The sequence below is a fragment of the Varroa destructor genome, unplaced genomic scaffold (assembly GCF_002443255.2).
Source record: "Varroa destructor unplaced genomic scaffold, Vdes_3.0 BEIS01000004.1, whole genome shotgun sequence".
NCBI lineage: Eukaryota > Metazoa > Arthropoda > Arachnida > Mesostigmata > Varroidae > Varroa > Varroa destructor.
Window position 1 is genome coordinate 32,886,002 of NW_019211457.1, and position 24,912 is coordinate 32,910,913.

Below are 24,912 nucleotides of genomic sequence, written 5' to 3' on the forward strand. Positions count from 1 at the left end.
TATGTGTGTATAGGCAAAGCGAACTATCGTTACTCGTAGTACGTGTATTTTAGATGCTGCTATCGATGAATAAACTAGGCTTGGGTGAAAAATTGCTTAGAATTCAAAAAAGAGGCTACATCTAAGGCAAGGGCTTCCGATTGACTCCTTTTGGACGACAGTAGAAACTTCTTTCCCGTTTCGATTCCGAGCCGGTTGCAACTTTATGAATCATTAGCATGAAACAATGAATTTTGGATAATCTTTCAGTATTTCTTATTATCTGCATATATTACATATCCTTGATCTATTCACTAAGAGTAACTATTTAAAATTGTTGAAAAAAAAATAGATCTGTTTAAAATTGGTCAAACTTATTCTTGCCGAGCTGAAGTTTCAGATTTATGTACTGTAATCATATTTACCTGGTACTAGGCTCTACTTGATTAGGAAATTGGAAACTCCAGGAGGAGGCCTTTTCATTGCACTCCGGAAAGACTACTTTCCTAAACTGGAGAGGATGGACATGTAGTTTTTTGTAATGGGAGTCTCTTCCTTCACAACTAACTGTCATTGTAGTTTATAATTGAATAAGGTGCATGTACAAGGTTTACCCGTACTGATCAGGGGATAGGAGTAACAGCACCTAGCACAGAAGGTTGTGCGAGTGTGTTATCTGTTGCATGCGAACATCATTTGCGGAAGTTTTCTTTTATATCCTCGCTGCTATTGTCAGGAAAAATGCATGTCGTATACGTTTTAGGTTGGGGCTCTTAAGGTAACATTCCCTGAAATCTTTCAGCTAGAGGCTTAATCGTTCAAACCGCCATCGCCACGATGATTGAATTGGTTGTAGGGCTAAAGAAGCTACTATTGTCACCTGCATTCTATATGCTGAAGGACTGGGCTGACCAAATTAACTGTATTTAACTATTAGACCTACCTAGTTCTCTAGAAGTCTGTAATGCTGCATAAAATACTACATGATTTCATCGATAAACAAGAATCGATCTATTGTCAGAAGTTTGGTCCAATATATAAATAGGGACTAAAATATTAAGCAGTAATAATTTTAACCAGGGATGACTTTCAGCCCCTACATAGTTTAGAGGACAAAGTATCGAAGATAAAATACACGACTATATTCGCTTATAGCGAAGGTTTAGTAAAACACAGTCAATAGGAAGAACTTTCCAATTGGGAATAATACAGGTGCCGTCATTTTGCCTTCAGCCTTAGCATACCGGTCTTAGTTATTTCTGGTAGTGGCGATAACGTTATAACTTTTAGTTGCAGGATACAGAAAAATGCACCTGATGCGTATGACCACTAATATATATATAATAAACATCCGGTTTCGTCAAGGTAAATTGCGCGGGGATTTTTTGATGCAGACGGCATCAGTGAGAGTTGCTAGTCAGCTGATTGAGAGAAACAAGCAGACCAGTGCTCCTGAACGATCTTCTGGGAACATGTTTAACCATATCAATACCATCCAGTGTGAAGTGAGGAACAAGTGTTTCTTAGATAAACTGTGTAAACTCAAAGTTCCTATAAATTGTCAAACATAAATATTTATACAGTTCATTATATAGACATTTGCTTAACAACAAGATTTTCGAGTGCGAATCATCTCACATCGATAGTGCTTTCGCATAGTTTGAGCCGATGTCAGCGAGTGCAACAAACGACATGTTACCTCTGGCATCAGAAAAGAGACAATGGTTCGAATTCTTATTAGACGACAACCTTCTGGCGGACCATTTGGCACAATCTCAACCCGGTATGTGTTACTGTTCTTCCATTCAGGCACTGGGAATCGAAAAATTCCAACCTGGAAAATCAGCGGTGATGATTGTACGTTTACGATACTAAGCTACAAGTACGGTGGACACCTTTCATCAGCTCACACGTAATAGCTCGCAACTGCTCTTAAACTACGTTTAATTTAATGGTTTATAGCTAATAAGAAGAAGTTGAAAGAGCACCACCGTTGGTCGGGTAGCGAACCTTCCGCGTACAGATAGTATCGGTACGCCTGCTATCTATTCACAATCCTACGCAATTATGTCAACTAAATGAATAATTGCTTATCACATTCGGTTTTACTTTATTTGACAGATCCTGGAGCGTGGGAGCTTTGCCTGGTACTTCTAAGCAATAATAATGATGCAGCGGAAAAAAATCTTAGGAGGAAGATTCTCGCCTTAAAAATCGTGGCGCTCAACAAGTATGTTACACTAGCGTCGTGTGTTGTGAATAAGTTCTCGAAAATTGCCTTACGAACCGACGTTCTTGGAGAACAATAAAAACGAGAACTGTTTAAGGTTGCTTCTTGTGCTTTAATGAAGATGGCCCCTATTGTATTGTCCTGAAATGACTTAAAAATCGTATATTAAAATATCTGCTTTACGTCACTCCTATGGATTACGCCTCTTGTGGAAACTAAGAAGAAATTAAACGAATCAACGGACAACGTATCTAGAAGCCGTCTAGTGTCTATAAACAGTATTCGATATTTTTAGACCACAAAACATTAGTATTGCGTAACCGATCTGAGAAACTATCACTAGGCAAATAGACGTCGATGCACCTATGCTTTTATCAGCAGCTCTAATTGTTCGGTAATTGAGATAAAATATTAGGAGATTAGTAAAATAGAGTCTGGCGGGAATATAATGGCTCGGAATTTATCAGCTTTAATTTTTTCCACTTAATCTAGCTGGGATCTTGGAAAGCTTGCACACGAGTTGCCGGTGCATATGCAGCAACTATTGCTGGCTGAGTTTTGTGCAGTAACTGCAACAGGACATCCGCAACAGCGTGGTTCTCCCTACGAGATATTCGCTCGAGCGCTCTACTGCCGATGGGTTCTCAGATACGTTTTCAAGTCTCAAGTGCCTGTAAGTTTATACGCAACTTAATATTACCTAAAACATCACCGATTTAAATATCGATATAGTTCGAATGGTTTGATCGGTCACTATCATTATAAACTATTACCCAAAATCGATAACATTTATCTTTTATATGTGTATATATCTATATGTGGACTTTTACGTGAGGACAAGCTATGATAAGAATGTTAAATATTAGTAGAAGAGGAAAGGGTTTAATATTTGTTACTAATAACAGTAGTTGCCGATAGGCTTCGACGTATGATGAAACTATATTTAATCTGGTTCATTCACCAATCGATGCGGTCTTGTACTTTCGAACTGGTCAATAAACGTGAATTATTATTTTACTTTTATATGCACCATTAATACTAAATATGTAGTAAGGAAAATAAGTGCTTGATAGGTGAACAGTGTTTTATCCGACTTAAGATATAAATGAATTGAATGAGGATTCGAATTTTCAATGATTGCTTTTAAGAAAAAACTTAGAAGTGATCTCTACTTGCAAACCGTATTGACTACAGAGCGTTACAATCTTGATGATTATTGCATGCGCTTACAGGTGCGAGGTCCCCGTGGCGTGGTTGTCCCGCTACCTGGCCAAACGGATCCAACTTATGTAGCACCGGATGTCCTCGAACGTCTCGAACGATGTTTGCTAGAGGAGGCAGACGGCTGCTGTCATTGGTTACGCGAGTTTCTAGAAAGTGATGAATTGACACCACCTGTCGCTACAGCGACCCAGGAATGCTTCAGCATGCGTCCACCTCATTTCAGTGGAGATCGGGGAGTTCCTACCGATATGATAATTCTGAAGGCGCAGATTTGTCTCGACCTTGGAAGCTACCTTTTTTTTAAGGTAAGCTTGTGCCAACAAAGCAAGCTTCATGTGCTGACGAATTGTTGATATATGAACGCTACAAACTTTTGAAGCGAACATATTTGCCCGAGATCGATCTAGTCTGTGCATTAAATAATTGCTGGTATTTTAGCGTATGTCCAAATGATGGTATAGGCGTTGGCAAAATAGGGTAGGTAGCTTGTAAAACGTATTATAAATGCTTGTGGTGTCACGCATTAATACAATGAATCTAAAGCGTTGTTGTATTTGAGCTGAACGGATGCAAAAGAAACCGATCAACAACAATTAAATCGGTTAAGTTTGAACAAACACATGTCGTTCGGTTAAAGGAAAACATATACAGAATATAATATGCGATTTGCAAGGTGAAAAATGGCAAATTTATTAGTTTAGAATGTTTTCTTAGAATAGAAACTTTTCGCGTGAAATTTGTTTCAGGAGAACTACGCTGAAGCTAAGCCACTTTTATTTAACGCGAAATCCCTTTTGCCCCGTACACATCCTGAGTTCGCTCGAGCTGAAGGATTTGCGGCGAATTTCGAGACACTCGAGGACTCAACAGATGAAGAAATGGACGATGCAGACGAGTCCCCTATATTACAAAGGATAGAAGATGCTCTTGAAGGCAGAAAATCAGAGAAATCTGGTATAGAAATGCCTGTCGAAAAGCTCACCGCGGAGAGTAAGCTCCTCATGAGTCAGGACCCTAACGAGATTCTCACACTTGCCTATAAAGTGCCTAATGGTACATGGTTTAACTTTTCTGATTTATAGCCTCATATATATACCTTCCACGCTTACAGAGCCACAAATTGGCTTTTACAAAATTCTTGTTTCAGTAGTGGTGAATAGCAGTTTAAAAAACATACATTTCTTCTGCTCTCAAACGTCTTATATCTCATAATTGGATCTAATATTTAATATCATGTAGGTTGAACAACCTCTAATTAAACTGTTTTTATTTTTTTTTTATCTAAACAGGCCAAAAACTTAATTCAGAGTGGCAAATGCTTCCACATCATCTTCAGCTGCTGGCTAAAAATCCGCAAGTACACGTCATTTTGGCGAAGGCCATTGAGCTGCGTCGCCTCGAGAAGTTCACTGAGAGCTCTACCCTGTTCAAGCATCTGATTGACAAACTGCCGAAAGCTGACAGGCTGCAGTGGGAGCTGGCGTATAACTCGATTTGTGCCAGCGTTGACGTGGTGCGTTCAGCCGAAGCGATCCTCGCTGCACAAAGGGCTCCAGACATGCCAAACGGCATGCTTAACACAGCTCTTGTCGAACTGCTCAACATGGCTCAGTACGGTACTGTTGCGGGGCTCGACGTCCGGGGATCAGTAATGGCCGTGATTCGGCCATTGGCTCAGTGTTGTTCCTCACGCCAAGCAGGATGCGGCCAGAACCTATGGAAAGTTATTGTGTCATTCTTACAGGTGAAGCGAAATCGAACCGACGCGGATGGTTGCCAAGCACTACTTTTCATCCTTCGCAAACTGAAGAATAAGCTAGCTAAGGGCATCCTTATATCGCTGCTCGCACATCTCTACAATATACTCCGGTACGATTTGCTGTTAGATAAACGCATGCGTCTTAAGGGATACCTGTAGGATTGCTAATCCCCGTTTCGAGTAAACATCTGTCGCGCAGCTTGCTTTTACTAAAGTGGCTGGCGCAATTGTGACCCTTTTGTCAGTTCACTATTTGTATTCACTAGCCTGTAAAAGCGTGATGCAGGAAACTTTCTAAAAATCTAGCCGAAAACTGACTGCTAGTAACTCTGATTATTGGGCTGTTTCATATTTGGTACTCGGAAGCTGCATTGCTTTGCATTTTCTGGTATTAGAGTCGTAATCGTGAAGGTAACCATATACTTTTCTTAACGTTGCCGAGGTTAAGTTATTATTCGTTTATGGAACGTATGTGTGTATCAAAGTATCACACGTTGATTTATCACAAAGTTAATCGCGTATACCGGTGTTAAAATAAAGGTTACTAAAGTTAACGTTGCATTTACAGAGACGATTCCAATTCTAGCGTGTCCCATGAATATCCAGCGTTCTGGCCAGTGTCCCTTCAGGATGCTTCTCATTACTGTCTCGATACATGCACGCACCTCTTGCAAACTGCCCTGATGGATGCGAGATCTCCCTTTTGGCTGAAGACACACGCGGACGTATGCTTCGACCAAAAATACTATTCTGTGGCTCTTAAACATTATATTGAAGCCCTTGTATCAGGTAACTTCTTCTGTAGTTGACAAATGTGTAATTCGACTTCAACTTGTGTGATTAGAGATATGTTTAATTGTTGCTTGGTTGTTCTCATGCGGCCGAGATAATATTGTTCTGCTGGCCCGATTGCAAATTTGTAGTTGGCCCCGTGTACAGCATCCATAATTTTCTGTTAAAGACGCTCAGCATGCTAGCATTTTTATGTCCTTTGAGTTGTGCTCTTAATCCTATTGATTAGTTTATAAACCCGCTGTTTATGTTGGCTATCGTGTTCCATCCAGTGACGAATTTCTTCACGGAGACGACCGGTTCGACTGGGCCAACAATTGTCGATGATACACTGTTTCGTCGAATGGCGCAATGCTGTGCTAAATTGTCCTGTCATACGCAAGCAGCGATTCTGCTGCAATGGCCGGTGGCTGCACCAGACTATGCGGCCGCCTTTAAAAGCCTCAACGAAAGAAACTGCAACGACTCCTGTGACTCCTTGTACAAGTGGGTAAAACCTTCTTCGTTCTATTAGCATTATAAATAAGAAGTGTTAAAATCAATACTTTTAGAAAACATGCATTTGCAACTTTGCACAGGAAACACGGACTCTTTGTTCCAACATGACTCGAAAGATAGCGGTTGGCAGGGCTATTACGAAATCAAGGTGTATTTTAAATGATTACGTTGACGTGGAAAGAGCAGTCTGCAAGAAGAATAGAAATTTTTGAGTGCAAGTCCCTGATATCGCTTACCTTTCATAATAATCTAGACTTATAAAATGCGTAAATTCTGTCATCATCATAACTGTTCTGTTTTACTGCCGAATTAATTCTGACATAGAAAGAAAAACTCGTGGTTACCACAGTGATAACAACCGAATCAATAATACTCGATGTCTGTCAAAAGTAGTAATTTTGTCATTGCCTGGCCCACATCTTCCGTGAAGAATCTAACCTTTGTTAGCGACCTACCGGAATCGTGTTTTAATAGCATTGTCGTTAACAAAATTGCTATGACTATTGCTAGTCACGTTGACTAGAATCTATCACTTAGTGTCAGATACGTTACGCTCGGCTGGTCCGTTTTCATTTCAGGTACATGTGGGACACGAATATGCTCGAGTTTTTAGCAAATCTTCACACGCGTCGTGGCGAGGTTGAAGCTAAAAAAACTGTGTTAGCACATATGTCACGGTTAGAACTGAACTCGAACAACTCCAAGGCCTGTCTCGACGATGCCGCTCAGAAGAGAAAGGCCGCTTTCTTAAGGACTCTTGCGAAACAGTATTTCCTATAACAATCTTAATCGCAAATAATTGCCAATCTCTAGTAAAACTAGGTTTATTTAAAATCTAACTTGAATTTATTTAGAGAAAATCTGTCACTGCTGCGATTTCCTGTTTGCTTTGGAAGGGCGAAAACAAAAATGGAGCTTCAAAAGTGTAAATATAAAATAAAAATGATAGCAGTAACGTCCTCATAAATCCTAATAAAAAGTCATAACAATACAAAAAAAAAAAGCACCGGAGGCAGAAGCGGAACAAAGCCAATGATACGATGCCAAAGAGGGTAATCATGACGGCGAGAACGCGCAGAAGGCGTTGACTATGACAAAATGGCTGCTAGATTTTTCCGCTGAAATTGCGCCTAGCTTAACCCTTTGTAGGAGGTTTGAGAAATTCTTTTACAGATTGTGGATTGATCAAAGGATAAAGTAAGTCTATTCGTGTTGAGTTTTGTACGATGCACGAATATGGGCATTTAGTGGGAAAATGCTTATTTAAGATGCGGTGACATTTACCATGGATGGTTGAGCTCTATGTATATACGCCTAGATATAATTATGGATAATTATGCCTAATAATATGACTGATTATAAGATAAATGTTTTTGATATGTGTAGTCATTGTCACTTATGCTTACATGTTTTTTTTTTAACGAAACATTATTATTATTGCATTTACTGTTGGGTATATGGAATGATGTTTTGGAAGAGTGTATCTTTTACTCTTACATCTAAGCTTTCAAATCTTTATTACAAACCATTTCCATTTCACAGAGAGATGAAATTTTAACTAGTAAAGTTGTGTCTCGTTTTTCCACCTTCGTCTACTACAAACCTCTAGAATTACTGTTCAGGCTTTAAAATCGCTTCAGACAGCCAACGTCCAGTAGCTGTGACCCTTTCTAAATGTCGTCTACGTATTGGATTGAATATTCTGCCACCGAACGATTTACCCGCCGCCTTTAGTCTGACATGTAACTTCATTAGCCTAGCTAAGAGAACAGAAGCCAAGCTAAGCTCGTCCGTTTACAGGAAAAAATACATTGCTTCAATCGAACTTTAGAAAAACCGTCTTAGCAGACTACTTTAGTTGAGATGGTCATTCTTCACGTTGTATGGACTGTTTTTACCTTTTGCCCCGAGGACAGACAAACGAACCAGGTCCAGAGATAGAGGAAAATGAAAGGTCTACTAAATCCAAATACTCTAGGAAATTAGCTATACTAAACATGCGCCACATAATTCTTTCTGTGTAGATGAAGATACTAATTAATTAAAATGGTAGCATGTAAGCCTATATATAATTAGGTTTTCGACTGAGTATATATATGGGTACTCTAGAAATGCTCTGCAGTAATACATGATCGAAATAGTACCTTTACTATTGTTCGGCTTTTAGACTAATTTATCTAGAGATCACTTTTTTTTTTTTAAATTAATGTCAATTGTATAGTACTTACATCGTTATTGGAACCTGATGGAGCAATTCTTAATTTCTTTCGACCAGACCCTTAGCTGCCCAAGCCGTCAAAAATTCTTTATGCGAACGAAACATCTGATTCTTGAAAGTTGTCGATGTAACACAGCTTACGTGCATGTTAGCTCACGGATTTGTTTTGCTCTACAGGGCAGGCTTTGCGATGTCAGTTAATATGTATGCCCACCCATTTTCCAAGGCCTCCCAATACGGCTATCTAGTAGACACAAAAATCCTTACAGTGTTTATACGGCCTCATTTAAGTGTCATACGGTTGTGCAGATAGAATTGTTATAAGATCACGAACTCACCGTTTCTAAACAAATATCTTTTTGCCGCATTGAACGTTACTGACAGATCTGACGACGTGAACATGAAAATAATTTTCTCTTGACTACCAGCTAATTATTTGGTTACTGGCGATTGAATTTTTATAAACTGGTGGCTCTATTGAAATTTCTGAATTTCGTTCGAAAACCTCCGCATATCAATGCACATGATCTGGTCGATTTGAAGGCATACATGCTCTGTGCTGCAACTGAGATTTCTGTCTTCTTTTTTTACCAAAAAACAACGAGGTGCCCAAATCTTGTTAATGAATTCAAAAAGAGAGTTATCCAGAAGGCCAACTATTGTTTTAAGAAATACTGGACGGCAATGAAATCTATTATTTCCTACTAGTATTTTCTTTATTAACGTGTGTATGTATCAGCAGGTTCCTGGTTTTGGTGCAGACTTCTTCTGTACGCTCCAGGAAGCATAAAATTACTTACTTACGATTATTACTTATGTTATGTTGAGAAGTTATATCATTCAGTGAACAAACGCTGTTATCGATCTATCTGCTTCTACCTGTCTCTCTCATTAAGTCATCTTAGTGAATAAAGGAGGTAGAATCACAGCGAAGTACACAAATAGTTTTCTGGCGCGTAACAAGAGGTATATCTCCAGTAAATGCTATTATTTTCCATAATTTGAATTTAATTAGATGCTCAGATTTTAAATTATCACAATTTACCTCTATTAAATATAAATAATCATTGAATATCGACTAGGTCTAGCAAGACATGGCTGTTACCACCGCGTTATTGGTTAACTAAAAGCATTCCACTAGATTAATATGATTGATTACGGGAACATGCCTGTGAACGTATCTAATCCAATGTTTGTATATCCAGTAAAAAAAAAAAACAGATAATTTGTAACTGTAATAATACAGTTCTTTATCGATCAGAATTACACATCATTTTTTAAATGATAATAATAATGGTAATACTATTCTAAATGTGAATTTGCTCGACCGCACTGTGGGGGAGGTGGCATAGCAGAGGATAAAAGCTAAACAATGAATAAAAACGTTGTTCTTAATATGAGTTCAATCAATATATCGGTGGGGAAGGGGCCTACACATAACTTACTTTTGTACTTTTCGAACACAGAGGCACACATTATTTTAATAAAAATTACTTAGTATTATAATGAAAGTTTTAATTAGGTTCGATAAATAGTTAGATTAAAAATGTGCCAGCTTTGCGAAGAACGAAAAAGACGTCTACGTTTGGAATATGCAACTGTGTCTTAGGAAAGCCATCTGACCCAAAGAGACAATATAAGGAAACCTTGTCGTGCTGCAGGAATTTATACGTAAATTTTAAACGTTTTAACAATACGTATCCTGACGTGCAAACTACATCTCGTTTGCTAGCGAAGTTCCCGTCATTAGAACAACCCGGGCTATATTAGTTAAACTTAAATCTTCAAATATGAAAGCAGAACAAAAAAAAACGGTGGAAGTTCTCCTAGTTAAATGCTAGCTAGCACGCTTACATTGATCTACTGTACAATTTGCTTGAACTCGTTGCGAGAACAATGTTGCGCGGGAGTGAAAATACACAGAAGGTAATAGGAACAGTGTCAATATTGAGGCCCTTTTCTCTGTCCAAACGCCAGCCAAAAGAGTTTTTGAAGCTTTTTTACGCATTTTATTCAGTTTACACATTATTGTGTATTAGCATAAGCACGTGTAATATTCATAAGAATCATTATGATTAGTACCTGTGTGTGATATTGTGTCATAACATACGCTTTCGACTAGAGCTTTAATACAGTTGCAATGCATGAGATTTCCCAGAGGGACTTTGCTGCCTTATTTCACACTTTTTAAATTAGTCTTCACTAAGGCCTTACGGAAAACATACAGTATGTTGTATAGTTTCTAGCTTCTGCGAAAGAAGACGCGCAACAATTAGTAAGAACGTCAAAATTTATGGGCGCAGGTCAATTCATCAGCATCTTTTGAGTATCTTTTCGTCTATTTCCCGTTATGACAGAACTACTTTCCTCTACATGTATGGAGTAAGGAAATTACTAAACGCTAATAGGCGATTCCCTAGTACACCGCAGTTCTGGCAGCCGCTTTCCATTTGTGTTCATCACTGCGCCTTTTCAGAGCTGCACAAAGCTTAGCTGTGCAGGAAATCGCTATTAAGAATTTTACGTCGACGACGACGGATAGAAAGCGGTATACACGATCGGTTTTTTTTGCCTACGTGTATAGGCCACTGCAGGTGGAAGGTCTTTCTTTTTTGATATGTTTTTGCTATTACAAAATTGAAGATCTCCGTCCCAAATTGTGTTGGTGTCGATCGAAACAATTTATGCTAGCATTCGTAGAAAATTCGACCTGTCCAGCAACAGATCACATAGTTGTTAATAGTATAGGTCATGTTTATATCACAACAACAAAGTGCGAGGAGTAGAACGTAGTTCTGTTATTGTACGACTATGATCGGGGACAATCGTGAGTTTTCCATATATAATGGATAAGATGCCTGTCCCACATACAAGTACAGATAAATTGATACGCGTTTGTCTGTTAGCAATATTATAGAGAACAATGCACAATAGCTTGGCAATATTACAGTATACATACCAAATTGTACATCTAGATAGATGATCGCCTTTTCAAGGTCCAGACTGCTCCCCCGTATAGAATACATGAACACAACTTTAAGCAGAGGAGCAAGCCTTAACTTAAATTTCAGCATTAGCTATTCGATTTAATTTTACGAGTTTCTTATTTTGTGCTACGTGGTGCTGGCAGTACTCACTGATACATCTGCGTTGGGCTATTAAACACTAAATATAAAAAGCACGATCCCCGCTGTCGGATAGAGCCAATTAGCGGTTAACGCTGACACTATACGCCATTAAAAGACAATACGGTATGAACAAATTCAACAACATATTGCAAAAGGATCGTTAGCCATTTTGCTGTTAGCCAATGTTCAAAGGCAGCTTTTGGACGCGGCGAACAACACTGTTCTGTGGCTGACCGTGATCAGCGGCCCGTATTATTCACAATAGTTTTGCTCTGTTCCTTTCGTGAACATCTAATTACAGAGAGCTACAATTGGCGACCTTTAATTTGACGTAGATCAGGAGCGACAACAAGATGTTTATGCTATCTGATAATTTTAATGTTATATTGTTCCGACGCACAACTCGAACGTTACCCTCAACGAAGTGATTTTTCACATGGGAGGGACCGGTTGTCCGATAAAAGCCCACTGATGCAGATCATTTTTAGCCCCGTGATAGATTAGTTTACAGTTCGCTTTTGATGTTTACTGGCTCATGACTTAGTGCTTATTGGCCTCGTGTTTTCTTTAATGATGATCTGATTCCATGATTTTACATATAAATGATGTTCGATTTTTGACTGCATTTCCAAAGGCTTAAAGGCTCAAAATAGACGAAAAATGTATTGGTTACAGGGCGGAGCATGATATGAAAAGCTTGTTTCTCACAACTTACAGGCGCAAATGCTACTCTGTAACGAGTTTCTCCCATTTGTTCTCACTTAACTAGGAACTAATATTTGATTCCGTTAGTATATGTTATAGTTCTCAAGACCTCCTTTCTTCTAAACTGTGTGGCAAATCTTCTTCGTTGTACGCACCTTACATGTACGCACTGTGTATGTTAGTGTAGCTACTCGTCCTTTATTATTTTCGACTGTGATTCAGGACACTTTTCAGACTTTCATGTACGCGCTAAGAAAGTGGATCCGAACGAGATTCTAAGCTTGAGTCTATTGACGGGACTGTAGCTTTGATGTTAATATCCCATGCGTCCACCGAAGATTTTCTTCCTGAGAAAGCCGCTTATCACCTTCGAGGAATCGTGATCATTGGACGTAGGACATTTTAGCTTTACCGTTCTCTATTCAGGACTAATCAGTGCAAGTGCAAGTGTTGTTACCTGTTTAAAGTGCCTTGTCTCCAAACTCCTGGATGGCTCTTTCAAGGTCTAGATTCTGCTTCCTATTGCGCTTATTCGGGCTGGTCGGAGCAAGCGCCGCAAAGTTACGTAGTGATCCGTCTTTGCTCATCGATGCGTCATTGCAGTCCTGATGAATCGAAGAGCATACTTGAGATTAGTAAACAAAGAGATTTTTTCAATACAGGCAGTTACCAGAATATGAAATGTCAGTACATAGTTTCATAGTCGCTACGGGCCTCCAGATATAAGTAATGTGAAAGCGAAATGGTAATGAAGTAACGCTGAGTGGGTGGTTTATGGGCCACGTTTCTGTGCGGATAATAGTAGCTACCGTATCACCTACGTACAATAAAATACGAATTGCGATTTTAACAAGTAATTGTATCAGAAATGTAAATATGTCAGATGTTAGATATAGGTATACGTATTTTTTCTCTCTTAGGATCAGTTGCTAGTGCCATAAGCTAGGTCTGAGCAGCCGCTACCGTAGAATTGTTGCTATTCGTTAACGACGAACAGATCACATATCGAACTACTGTAATACGTAAATATCATAATAGCCGCTTCAAAACGTGCGTTGTATCCAAGGGCTTCGTTTAGTTTTTGTCTCCGCATTTTTCCACTCAGCTGTGCAGTTCTAATGCTAAGCATCTCCATCATACATGTACAGAGCAAACGCACTCTAACATACCATACAAAGAGAACCGTTAGGACTAACAGGTTGTGTGGCAACAGACCCGGTACCTTAGCAAGCTAAACAGTTAGTATATACAGGATATCAGCATCTTGTCCCCTGTACTATGCGTGTGGGAGAGCAATCATAAGATGTGCAGGTAGTATAAAATGCATTGAGGCTTTCTTGATAACAAATCCATTTCCAAATATAAACTAGTTGGATGTCGCGCGGAGGTTTGACGGTAAGTTATTCCCGTCGACGGCGATCCGTTTAGAAAAAACAACCTTCTGTCATATTTACTTATTAACACATCCTTCACGTTGCTGCCATAGATTCCACAGTCTCGACTTAATCATGCCTTTCTTCTTTTTATTGTTCAGCGTACACGGAGTAGAACAAAGGTGCACGACTTAATGCCAAATTCGAAGTTTCTCCTAAGTTGATAGACGGCTTAGTGTAACAGGTAGATATCGAATTCATGCTCAGTTTATATGCAGCATCTCACCTTGGTACTAGCAATAGAGCCCCCGTGCGAAGAAAGCGACATGGTATTGAAGATCGAGCCGAAGTACCGCTGCCGTAGGAATTTCCCGTAGACGACCTGCTTAAGAAACTCCCGCTTAAACTTTCGGTTAATAAACGCCAAAAGGTAGAAATACGATGAGTATTCGAATATTACTACGACGTTCGAAAGGATCTGATGGAACTTGAGTTGGACTCCAGGCGGATCTGCATAAGAAAAACAAAGGTATTGCCGTGAATGAACTCCGCTGTATGTGCCCGCGTCTCATATTGGAGTGGAGTTACGCTATAATGTGGTCGGTGATAATGACATTTTGAGGCAAGGTCACACTTCTTGTGCTATAAACGAGGATTAGTCAGTCTAACGGGTACTCACAAAGCGTTGCTGTAAATCGGCAAATATTGCCTATGAGCCAATGCCTTGCACCGCTGCCCAAGATGAATGAAGTCTCGAAATGAAGACACAATTTTCTGCCACTTTATACGCATTAACTATTTAATTCTAGTAAAAGGGTTATGTAAAAGCGCGAGCAAGTTGAATTATTCATTCAGCTTGTGGAGTCCGGTCGCAAAACCAATGGCACTTTGATGATTACAGGTGGATGAACTCCTCGAAAATACTATTTACTCAAAAGTTCTTAAGCTTTATATGCACAATGATGACCACTAGCAGTGATGCTATTGCAGCCAAAGTTGCAGTTTTTGTAAAGGTGTCGCCTTGACGTACACCTTGAATACACCTGACGTAGGTGGTGTGCAATAATTTGTCAATCATGATATTCCAAGGGCTTTGTTACCATACTCCGTGTAGAAAATCCAGGCAAACTCCTCATCGCTGCTGATGTATGTCACTTCCGAAATAATCTTCACGCAGCACAATGCCATTAGCGACATCGTAAGACGGTTTTCTTCTTTGCGCCTCTTGGAAACTGCGGCTTGCTTGTTCGCTGACAGGACACGTTCGTGAGCTTCCTGATTGGCTCGATGAACCTAAAGTGCGATGAAAATAGTACTGATGTTACAATTTGAAGGTTTTTAATGAACATCTATTTACAATTGATTTTGAATAACTGAACGAATGTAGAAATACAGGGAAATATATCTAAAGGAGAATACGTACGACGCAAATCAAACATAAATAAAGTGGAAGCAGGATGCTGTGAAGGTACACTTAGGAATCCAATGAGAACGCTTCGTACGTTTGCTTTGCTTAAGGTCAGTGAATACCAGCCGGTGTTGCCGTCAGATACGGCATCCAGTACCTATTTCATATGATTGAGCCTAAATTCAGTGACACTACTGTTTTGTAAGCTAACTATACCGCTGAAATCTACCTGTCTGTTAGTCACAAGCGAAATCGTAAACGCGTATTTCGCATTTTAAAAGACATTATCAAATGAACCACTGCTTTTGATTTCTCTGGAAAACGAAACCAAAGTGCGTTGTTCATACCACAGTGTTGTAGAACGCTTTTAGAGACCAAGTTATGACTGGTACCCGCTCTGGCGAACCTGTCATAGCAGGTAGGAACAGACCGTAGAAAGAAAAAACCTCTGCTAGATAATAATCGAATCACCTTTAATAAGCTTGCAGAAGGCTATTTGACGGCAGGGAGCGCGGAGCTTTATCAATTTTCTCTATAGAGTACTCTTCAGGTACCCAGAAAAGGGCCCCCTATATTGCCAAACATAACCTCAGCAGACTTATTTTCTTCTCACAGCTTGAAAAATATTTGAAAATAGAAAGTGAAAGAATCGAGGAGATCTAAATCAATATGAGCACAACTGAGATCTGTTTTCTGATTGAGTTAAAAAAACTATGGTACAGTTGTGTTCAACCCAACGAAAATTGCTTCGTCATGAAATAGACGCCTCCAAGACCCTTAGACGGAGGTTAGGATGTTTAACTATCAGTTTCGCGACGATGTTGTGTTAATTCGGTGAAATTTATCGCTGGAAACTTAGTTCACGTCCCGATACAGAAGTTAGTTAAATTGTTTAATATATACAGATATAAATTACTCTTTATTCATATAGCTTTGTTTTAAGCTATATGATCTAAGCATTTCGATCTTCGGACACGGACAGCTATGTACTCTTTCTGATATCTGTATATTCCTTTCCCCTATCTTAGTACATGTCATAACGTGGGCTCAATTCAAACGATAGTTTAGAGCCCTTTAGACAGAATACTCCGGCCTTCAATCACAAAACGCACCACCGTAAGACGTATTGAATAGTAGCTGAATCCTAGCCTGTCTGGCACTCAACTGATCAGTCGACGCCTTGAGGTTACTCATCCGGTCAACGACATAGTTCACTTAATCAACGGCTTTGCACTGCCATTGTATGGGTAAATCTCACTAATGAGAATGCGTGAAATCGTTTCTTCACGTTTATTGGGCGACACGAGTTTGTTATCACAGAAATGAACAAACTGCGTTTACTTTTGTTATGTTTCAACGGGATGAATCAGTTAGCTGAGGTTCCGAGCATTTCCGACGGTCTTGGGCGTAATTACTAAATTTAGTTAGATGGAACCCGTTCATTATCGTTAACAGCAGGTAATTTTTCTAAATACACTTGAGTATTATTACTGCCGTCACCAGCAAAATATATGTATATGCGTTCTGCTGTCGATTACGTATTCATAAGCACAGCCTAGACAGAAACCTGCACGATAACAGAGTCGCCCGTGAGTCTGGTGCGCTAGCAGGAATCCTACCCTATCTACTAATTTGGCTTAAGTAAATCAAGCGTCCCATACCTAAACAGACACAGGTCTTCCTTTTCCGAGAAGGTGGCCGGCCAAACTATGGGGATCCGACGTATACCAGTGGTCCTGCCGATGCAACACAAAGCCTTCGCCGAATATTGAAACAACACCACCTTTAATATTGCAGACATTCTCATCGGGGCAAGTCGCTGGGTCGGGCCAGTTTGCACGACACACTGTCCTCTAGCTATCATTCATAGCCAGCCAAATGTATGATATTCAACTCGCAGTGCATACTTCTCTATGGTGGCATTTCTACGTCGTAGATATTTACTTCTCCTTACTCCCAAACTGCTGTTAATTGTTCGTAATGTATGAGACCGGTCGGCCTCCTTCCATACGAACATTTAGCGGTTACAATTTGTCGTTTCCGTATTTGCTCCTCCCTCCCACTCTCTTCTTTCTCTCTCTCTCTTCTCTCTGTATTTCGCTATTTGTTTAGTTAACATAAACACCGCCCTCAGATACTTTATAGTGTGTTACCACTATTACGATTGTACGTTTTTGCAGACGAATTATGATTTGTACGTGGTGTTGTTAGAATTCGCTTGTTCCGTTCATCGTCGTTGAAGCTAGACAGTCTTTACTGCTGTAATATCAACAGAATCTTCTAAAATTCAATTAATAGTAAAACAATGATAATTATTGCTATTAAATACGCCTACCAAAATTGTGAACCATTGAGTTCTTATCATGGAATATTAATATCCCACGTTAATTACCATACGGGACACGATGTTGTTGCAAAACTAACAACCATATTGATCCTAATTATGTTTATTATCATAGAAAAACTTCGACATAGAGATTCAAACAAAAAAAAAAAACAATGAGAAAAACCAGGCTAAGTTTTCTGCCAAATAGAGAATTGTATTGGATTCCCAGGAAGACGCCTAGGTAACCGCTCCTCAAATAGAACAACGCCGTAAATCCAACATCTATTCCATACAATCGATTCACTATCAGCGTTTCCATGTTAAACCGCGAATGATCTCTAATTTGTCAAATGATCATCTTTCCTTGTAGGCCTCAGACAAGAGTTAGCTCACAACTGATAATGTTAATGTCAGCTTACCTCGTAGCCTACGGTTGGCGCCTGCCATTTAGTGGGAAGTCTCCCACAAAGGGTAAGCTACGCGAATCACAATGGTGAGGAAGCCCGCTACTGACAAAGCCATGTCGCGAAAATGGGTCGTTCGTGGTTGGCCCATGATCCAAAACTGTAGAGTACTATCGTCGTCATTATCAGAAATTATAAACATACGGGTGCCATACTTGGTATTGCATTTGGCAACAATGACAAATCTTGTTTCGTCTGACACTCTTAAACTGAACATTTTGTAATCAAGCATTTAAACGTTTTTTTTTTCTAATTGAATTTTCATTGGATTCACAGTGTTTTTTGTAATTATTTATATATCGTAGTTTAAGTAGTTATTAAGTGTACCCGAATTCCTGCGCTTTTGTCTGCTACATCCTAGGAACAGGCTCAGGAGTATTTTGTTATCTACTAGTCATACCGAAAATGTGAGAAGCAAGGGAAATTTGTTGCCGTAAACGTAAAGAAACTGTTATTTTTCAAACACGGAGCAATGTGTTACGAACATATAATATTATATACTATCAATAAACAACTGTCTTCGTAGAAGATGCGAGCAAGGTAGCACCTTTGACTCGGTGTATAATTCAGTTAAGTTCGTTACGTATTACTTACGAGAAAGACAATCATGACATTGAATGTGATAAGGATGCCGGTACAGACAATGTTGAAACGGTCCCACATTAGAAGCCACGCACGACGCCATTTTCCTTTCCATGTGAGATCAAGTCCAGTCTGAGATTGGACGCATTTAACGGAAGTCAGAATTGGTGCCAGGAAAGCCTCGTACAGCGAGTCAGGGGTACGATTGTTCCATGCCGGCGAAATCAGGAACCAGCCTGTGAAAAAGGCAACGGCTTGCATTTACATTCAAACATATACTATGAACATATTTAATATAATTACCTCATTTTAAAGGTTCTTCATAATCACACAAAGCTGTCAAGCAAGGAGACAGCAGCTTATTTAATTTAATGAATGTCAATGCAAGCCTGTATCCGGGACTCTCATACATTTTATTGGTGTTCGTTGGCAAACTAGAACGAAAACTCATTAACTGATAAATCAATCAGAAAAAGAAAGAACTGGAAATCCACTTACATGTGTCATTAAGCACATATGCTGTACCCACCAGATCACCCGACTGGGTCCCTGGAAACTCATCGCCCACGCCCTGTAATAGATTCAGACGAGTTCACAAAACGATATGCGTATGTCCATTGGAATCAACGCATAAACAAATTCGAGCGCACCTCACTTCGTTTTCGGAGTAGCGGAAAAAAAAACAAATAAATTCATGTTCATAAGTGACACATATTGACCCGATTTCGATTAATCATGTGTCCGATGTGCTGGGCGCGCCCAGACGATTTTGTGAGTTTTTTTCCTTTATTCATTGCATAACCTTCAAACTGAAATGCCTTCGCCTTTTAAAGCAATATTATTTATTATTTTGGTTTAAGTGTTAACAGGTTGCGCAAATGAGAAACAAGCTATATCGATGCGACCTGCGTGCCTGGGTTCAATGGGACAATAGTATACACACGTGGCGATGATTCAGTGCATTATGGTACAGCATCCGGAAGCAGCTCGGGAGTCTCTGGTCTGACGAGCTCTGTCACGCATGCATATCTCGTGTAAATAAAATCAATAAAGATACCTTTTCATCATCATATTACGTGCCCGATAAAGTTCGTATGTCGTAACGTCCTGCAACAAGCGTTCGTTCCCATACAGCATGTGGTTTAGATTTAATGTATCATGGATGGTAGCCTCATCATTGTAGCGTACTGTTTGCATTGATTACGGAGCCGATCAGTAATCGTTCCATTAAGCAAGACCTTCGTTGTTCCGGTGTGGAAAAGAACAACGAACACCGAAACGTATCAAGGATATACCAGACATGTAGGTTTACACTAGTCTGCATATAGTGCAACGCTAGGAGTTATTTCACTCACAGACTAAGAGTTCTACATGAAACCTGGGTAGCCATAGGTCTTCAAACAGGACGGCTACACACACAGACATATCCACCTTGCATCACATATCTCTAAGCAAGCATGTGAACGATATTCTACGCATGAGCCTTGCCTGACGTTTTTGTTATCGATATAATATTAAAGCGTTCGACTAATCTCTTCCATATGATGTATTAGTTGCTACGCCTACTACTACTAGCCTGAATGACTTGGCCCATCTGTACAGCAGAGACCCAATGAATGATCGACCTCTACGACTGGTGTTCCTGCCTCTAAGCATTGCTCGGCTCTAAACTTAGACCATCTAGTAAGTTTGTAAGTTCAGTAGGACAACACGTTGCCACTGCACTACTATGACACTGATGTAGAAATGAAATAGAATGCTATATATGCACAGGTATTTACCTTGTATGCAATGGTGAGGGCTGTGACTTGAAACAATTCTCTTTTCTGCTAAATAACAGTTAGGCTTATGGCCTATCGCGTGGTTCCGTTTCTTCGCGGCTCCGCTGAATCAATCAGGCATATCTGTTACTTAGTTCTAATTTGCTTAAATCTGGTCGTCGTCGTCGGCATATTTTGGCTTCGGCAACAATCAGTGCGTGGTCTATTTAGAAGCCACAGCCCGGCAATGCTTTATCTCTCATAACAAATGGTGCATCTAGCAGAAACAAAAAGTGTTGAAAAATTAATTTGAATGAAAACTGTTACGGCGTAGACAGGTCGAACCAGCGCCTATCACGATGAAGCGATGTGTTTGCGAGGTAATAAGGTTTTCATGGCTGATCGCGAGTGATTATAATAAATCGTCTCAAAAAAAAAAACTGTCGCAGCAGAGGCAATGAACTACCTTTCAATAGAAGTAGCAGCTCTACAGACAGCACTAGAAAGACTACGCCAAGTTGTGACAAAGTATTATTCGATGAGATCATACTGTAGGCGAACCGCAGCCGCTGTTCTATACTCTGATGCTCCACCTTCTCATTAACCTATGCACTGCGTATACTAGGCTCAGTGGGTGAAGGCAATAGACCTAAGACTACACCCTCACACGATTCGTCTTACGTTTGAACTACAAACAAACTATACTAGACAGTAAAAATAAACTTACTAATGCTACGGCTGTTATATTGTTATTGTCTTCATATTTGATCACTTTCATTCTTTCAACATCTGAATCGGGCGTCCAAGGTGCGTTGCGAGGTATAAGGGGCAAACGACAGAACGTGTGTAAACAGTGAACAGAATGAAGACCATCTGCTGATTGCGGCACTTTGGCAAAACCGCTCCCATCAAGTTTGTCAATGCCTCTTGGCTGCCAAGGGCAAGGGTCCGTCGAGTCTTGTTGGGTCGCCAAAGGGAAATCGTCATTATAACAGCGAAGATTGCTCTGCAAAAAAGCAAAACAGCATATTGATCGAGATTAAAAACACATGAACATATAAACGAAGTGCTTAAAAGATCGTTGTTTGAATGGCCGCAGTGCTGCAGTTTTACAGAGCTGAAGCACGTTTACAGTGTCAACTGGGAAAAAAATAAGTCTTATCGTCACCCATGCGACATGTACTAAATGATTTGTCTGGATAGAAAAAAAAAGCTATTTATGATACTTATACTTGTATGATACTTAAATTTAGTAATTTGTTACTATCTTCGCTCAACATGTTGCTCTCATTGGCCTGATAATCTTACCTTTCCGTCCGGAAACGAACAGTTGAAATCTGGTGTATGTCTTAATGAGGTGCCTATTGGTGGCATCTTCTGTTCGCTGATTGAAACCTTATGTTCAAACATCCGGAGCGGCTGTGAGCTGCACGCAATTAGGAACAAGATTACGCAAGCCCTTTTGGCACGTTCCCGCGTACACCAACTCTGGGTTTTTATAGGCCATCGAACGTAGACGAACCTGTGTGAAAATGATCAACTAAAACAAATCGATCTACAAATCCAGTTCGAGCGTACCGCTTGAGCCTGAACGACTACTCGTGGAATAATTCTGTCTGATGGTAAGTTAGTTTAAGGTCAATCAGAAAATGAATCACGAACTTGTTGTTAGATTCACAATGATCATTCGAGATATTTTATTGAACAGTAATTGAAAACAATCAATGATCAGCCAGATAGCGTAGCCTGGAGTACCCTCCGAATTATAGGACCGCCCGCTTTAGATATACAAATTGATGCGGTCTGATAAATTTCCTAACGTACTATTATTGCTTTACGCCTAATGTGCTTCATATATCTGGTTCTTATTAAGAACTAAAACGAAATATTCATTATCATTCCATATCTGTTATATGTTACAGGTCCAGATATCGATTTCGAAAACAATGTAATAGTTCGAAACACTCAGCTGATCCAATCGGATTCCATTTCTGCTGCAACTCTGAACGATGTTATTGTTGAACGTAGTACTAATAACACTAACGGGTAAAAGTTACAACGTCCAGCGACGCGATGCAACTCCTAAATTGTAAAGATAGCTAGTACGTCTAATCCTCTAACCACGGCGACGGTAAAGTAGAATCCCGTAAAATCAAACTCAATCTCAATTCGATGAGAACAGAACCCATTTATCGTAGAATGCGGATGAAACTGATGGCTCCATAACAACGAAAATAAAGACAGTCAACGCTGGAGCACTATAATGTGGATAAGGGGACGTCTGTGTTTTGAGTTTTACGTACGGGCGTTCCATCAGAGAGATGGCTAACAGCTTCCCAACAGGGAACAAATTTTACGTCTATGCTTGTCTTCCAACCTAGACTAGAAGGTTATTCACTAGGTTATCATGGAACTATTTGTAAGCTATATCAGCTTGTAGATAGCCTGCTTATACTAATGTTCTACATTTACAATATTTCGTTATGTCATGTGAGGCAATATAAATTTATGGAAAAAACAAAAGCGAGAAAAAGGTACTATTTATTTAACATGTTGTATAGTGAAAACAATTTGTGGCCGTGTCACGTCTTTTCAACGTGTTCGTATATTGTCGAAGTTTGCGTATTGTCGAAGTTTGCCGAGCAGTTTCCCTGCCACGAACGAAAAAAGGCCCGTCGCGGTGGAGCAGGCTCAGTTTGATGCAACGGCTATCCTATCGCAGTTGAAACATAAACAGATAGACCTTAAGCTAAGAAAGGTTAGTTATACGTTACTAAGTTATAGTACTTAGAAGTTAATCGATTTACCTTTCGATTGTCATAACAAGGGTGAGGAGCACGAGCCATCCGATCATCAGGTTGCTCAATACCAGGTAGACATACCTACAGATACGAGATCGGCCATCAGTGTTACACTATCTTATAATAAAAGTACGAATTTGCTGATTGACTAAATCGAATGAAACATCCCTGTCAATTTTCTTCGATATTAGGCATACCGCTCAGCGTCGCTCATCCGATAATGGTTCGCCTCAGACACTCAGAGATACTATGACGATGAAATGGCGCTAAAATTCGCCTAAAATGACTTATGGTAAACGGATAATAGTGCAAGTCTTTGTTACTACCGATAAGATACGACTCAGCACTATCATCGTATTGATAATGTTTTTTATGTTTGTAAGCTGTAAATATTAAATTAATCATGTAGAATATAGATAAGGTCCAACTATTCTTAGGCGGTTTAATTCGCATATTTGATGGCTCGGACTTGCTAACCCCTTACTTTCTAGCTAAACTTTTCGAGATAATTCCTTTTATCCTGTTAATAATTGAACGGAAGCTTGCTCTTAGCGTTCGCCGCACCATCTGTGTGAACGTGGGTCTGCCTGCATATAATGGTTGTATTTTTGTATTAAGGTACGCTTGCTTTCGCTATTAAGTCAGTTCATGCCAACCGACCTGTCATATAGCTTAAGGTAGTAGGCTGTTTCAAGGCTGAATTGACATGTGGCGCACCGGGCAAAGGACAGGCCACAGATGACGATTAGGAGGATCAGATCACCGAGGGCGATGCACTTAAGGTATACGTAAGGTGAGTCACTCAAATGCCCGTAATGGATGGTGAGGAGCATGAACACGTTACCGACGATACCGAACGCCGATAGGACAGGCTGGATGTACGAGTTGGCGATCGTTGTCCATATTTCGACATGGCCTGCCTGAGCGTCCTGCTCGATACTGCAACAAAATAAAAAGTAACTTACGACACATTGTTTTTGCTATTGCTTTTATCACGGTTACAACGCGTAGGCCCATTCCACACGTAACTTAGCTAAATAAAAAATTATACGAAGAAGCTGCGAATTGATTGCCCCGAACATTCTTAGTTCACGATAAAAATTAGATAAATTTGCTTCAAGCATGACCACGTATATGCACATTATAATATTACTAGATATATGAAGTGAGCTGAGAAGAATAGATGGATTTTCAATTGCACCGAGTAGAAAAACAAAAATGAAGCTTATTTAAAAAAAAAAATCATTATGTAGGGTAGGTTTTAATCACACCTTGACGCTTAACTGTAGTTACTAGTCTGATTTGATTATTATTTGACCCACTTTTACAATTGTGTGTGTGCCATAATTCGGAACAAATTTCGTGTGGAATTTCTGTGCATCACCGCTTATACCAACCCTTAAATGGCGACACGTCAGTCATATATACCTAGACTTTTGGTATAAACATTTCGATGAAGATAAACCTTTGATCTGAACGTACAGCAAACATTAATGATTGCCCATTTAAAGATGGTAAAAAACAATAAAAAACTTCGAAATTTCCATTTGAAAATCCCTTTTTTTTTTGGCCCGTTGTCAAATCTTGTACCTGTGTAGGTCTTTGATAATGCCTGATAAAGTTGGTAACCATACTTGGGCGCCAAGGTACTTCTGCATACTCATA

At 39.7% G+C, this 24,912-nt stretch overlaps 2 protein-coding genes across 5 annotated transcripts; one reads left to right on the forward strand and one right to left on the reverse strand.

Moving 5' to 3' along the window:
- Positions 1-1,409: 1,409 nt before the first annotated feature.
- On the forward strand, positions 1,410-7,854 carry IntS8 (integrator complex subunit 8). Of its 3 annotated transcripts, none has more exons than XM_022803327.2 (9): positions 1,410-1,762; positions 2,101-2,209; positions 2,702-2,882; positions 3,442-3,738; positions 4,180-4,486; positions 4,723-5,302; positions 5,761-5,981; positions 6,257-6,470; positions 7,061-7,854. In XM_022803327.2, the coding sequence occupies exons 1-9, from the start codon at positions 1,648-1,650 to the stop codon at positions 7,260-7,262; spliced, it is 2,226 nt and encodes a 741-aa protein (XP_022659062.1). In that variant the 5' UTR covers positions 1,410-1,647; the 3' UTR covers positions 7,263-7,854. The 3 variants fall into 3 exon arrangements, with proteins under 3 accessions (XP_022659062.1, XP_022659064.1, XP_022659063.1); XM_022803329.2 differs by having other exon boundaries at positions 4,180-4,423; XM_022803328.2 differs by having other exon boundaries at positions 4,183-4,486.
- On the reverse strand, positions 4,181-24,186 carry LOC111249019 (uncharacterized; the record flags this gene model as incomplete). Of its 2 annotated transcripts, XM_086986899.1 has the most annotated exon segments (10): positions 4,181-12,900; positions 12,991-13,138; positions 14,193-14,416; positions 15,007-15,199; positions 18,699-18,922; positions 19,185-19,257; positions 21,174-21,452; positions 21,755-21,968; positions 23,254-23,328; positions 23,908-24,186. In XM_086986899.1, coding segments are annotated over 9 exon segments (1,705 nt in total), but the record flags the coding sequence as incomplete, so codon positions are not given.
- Positions 24,187-24,912: the final 726 nt, after the last annotated feature.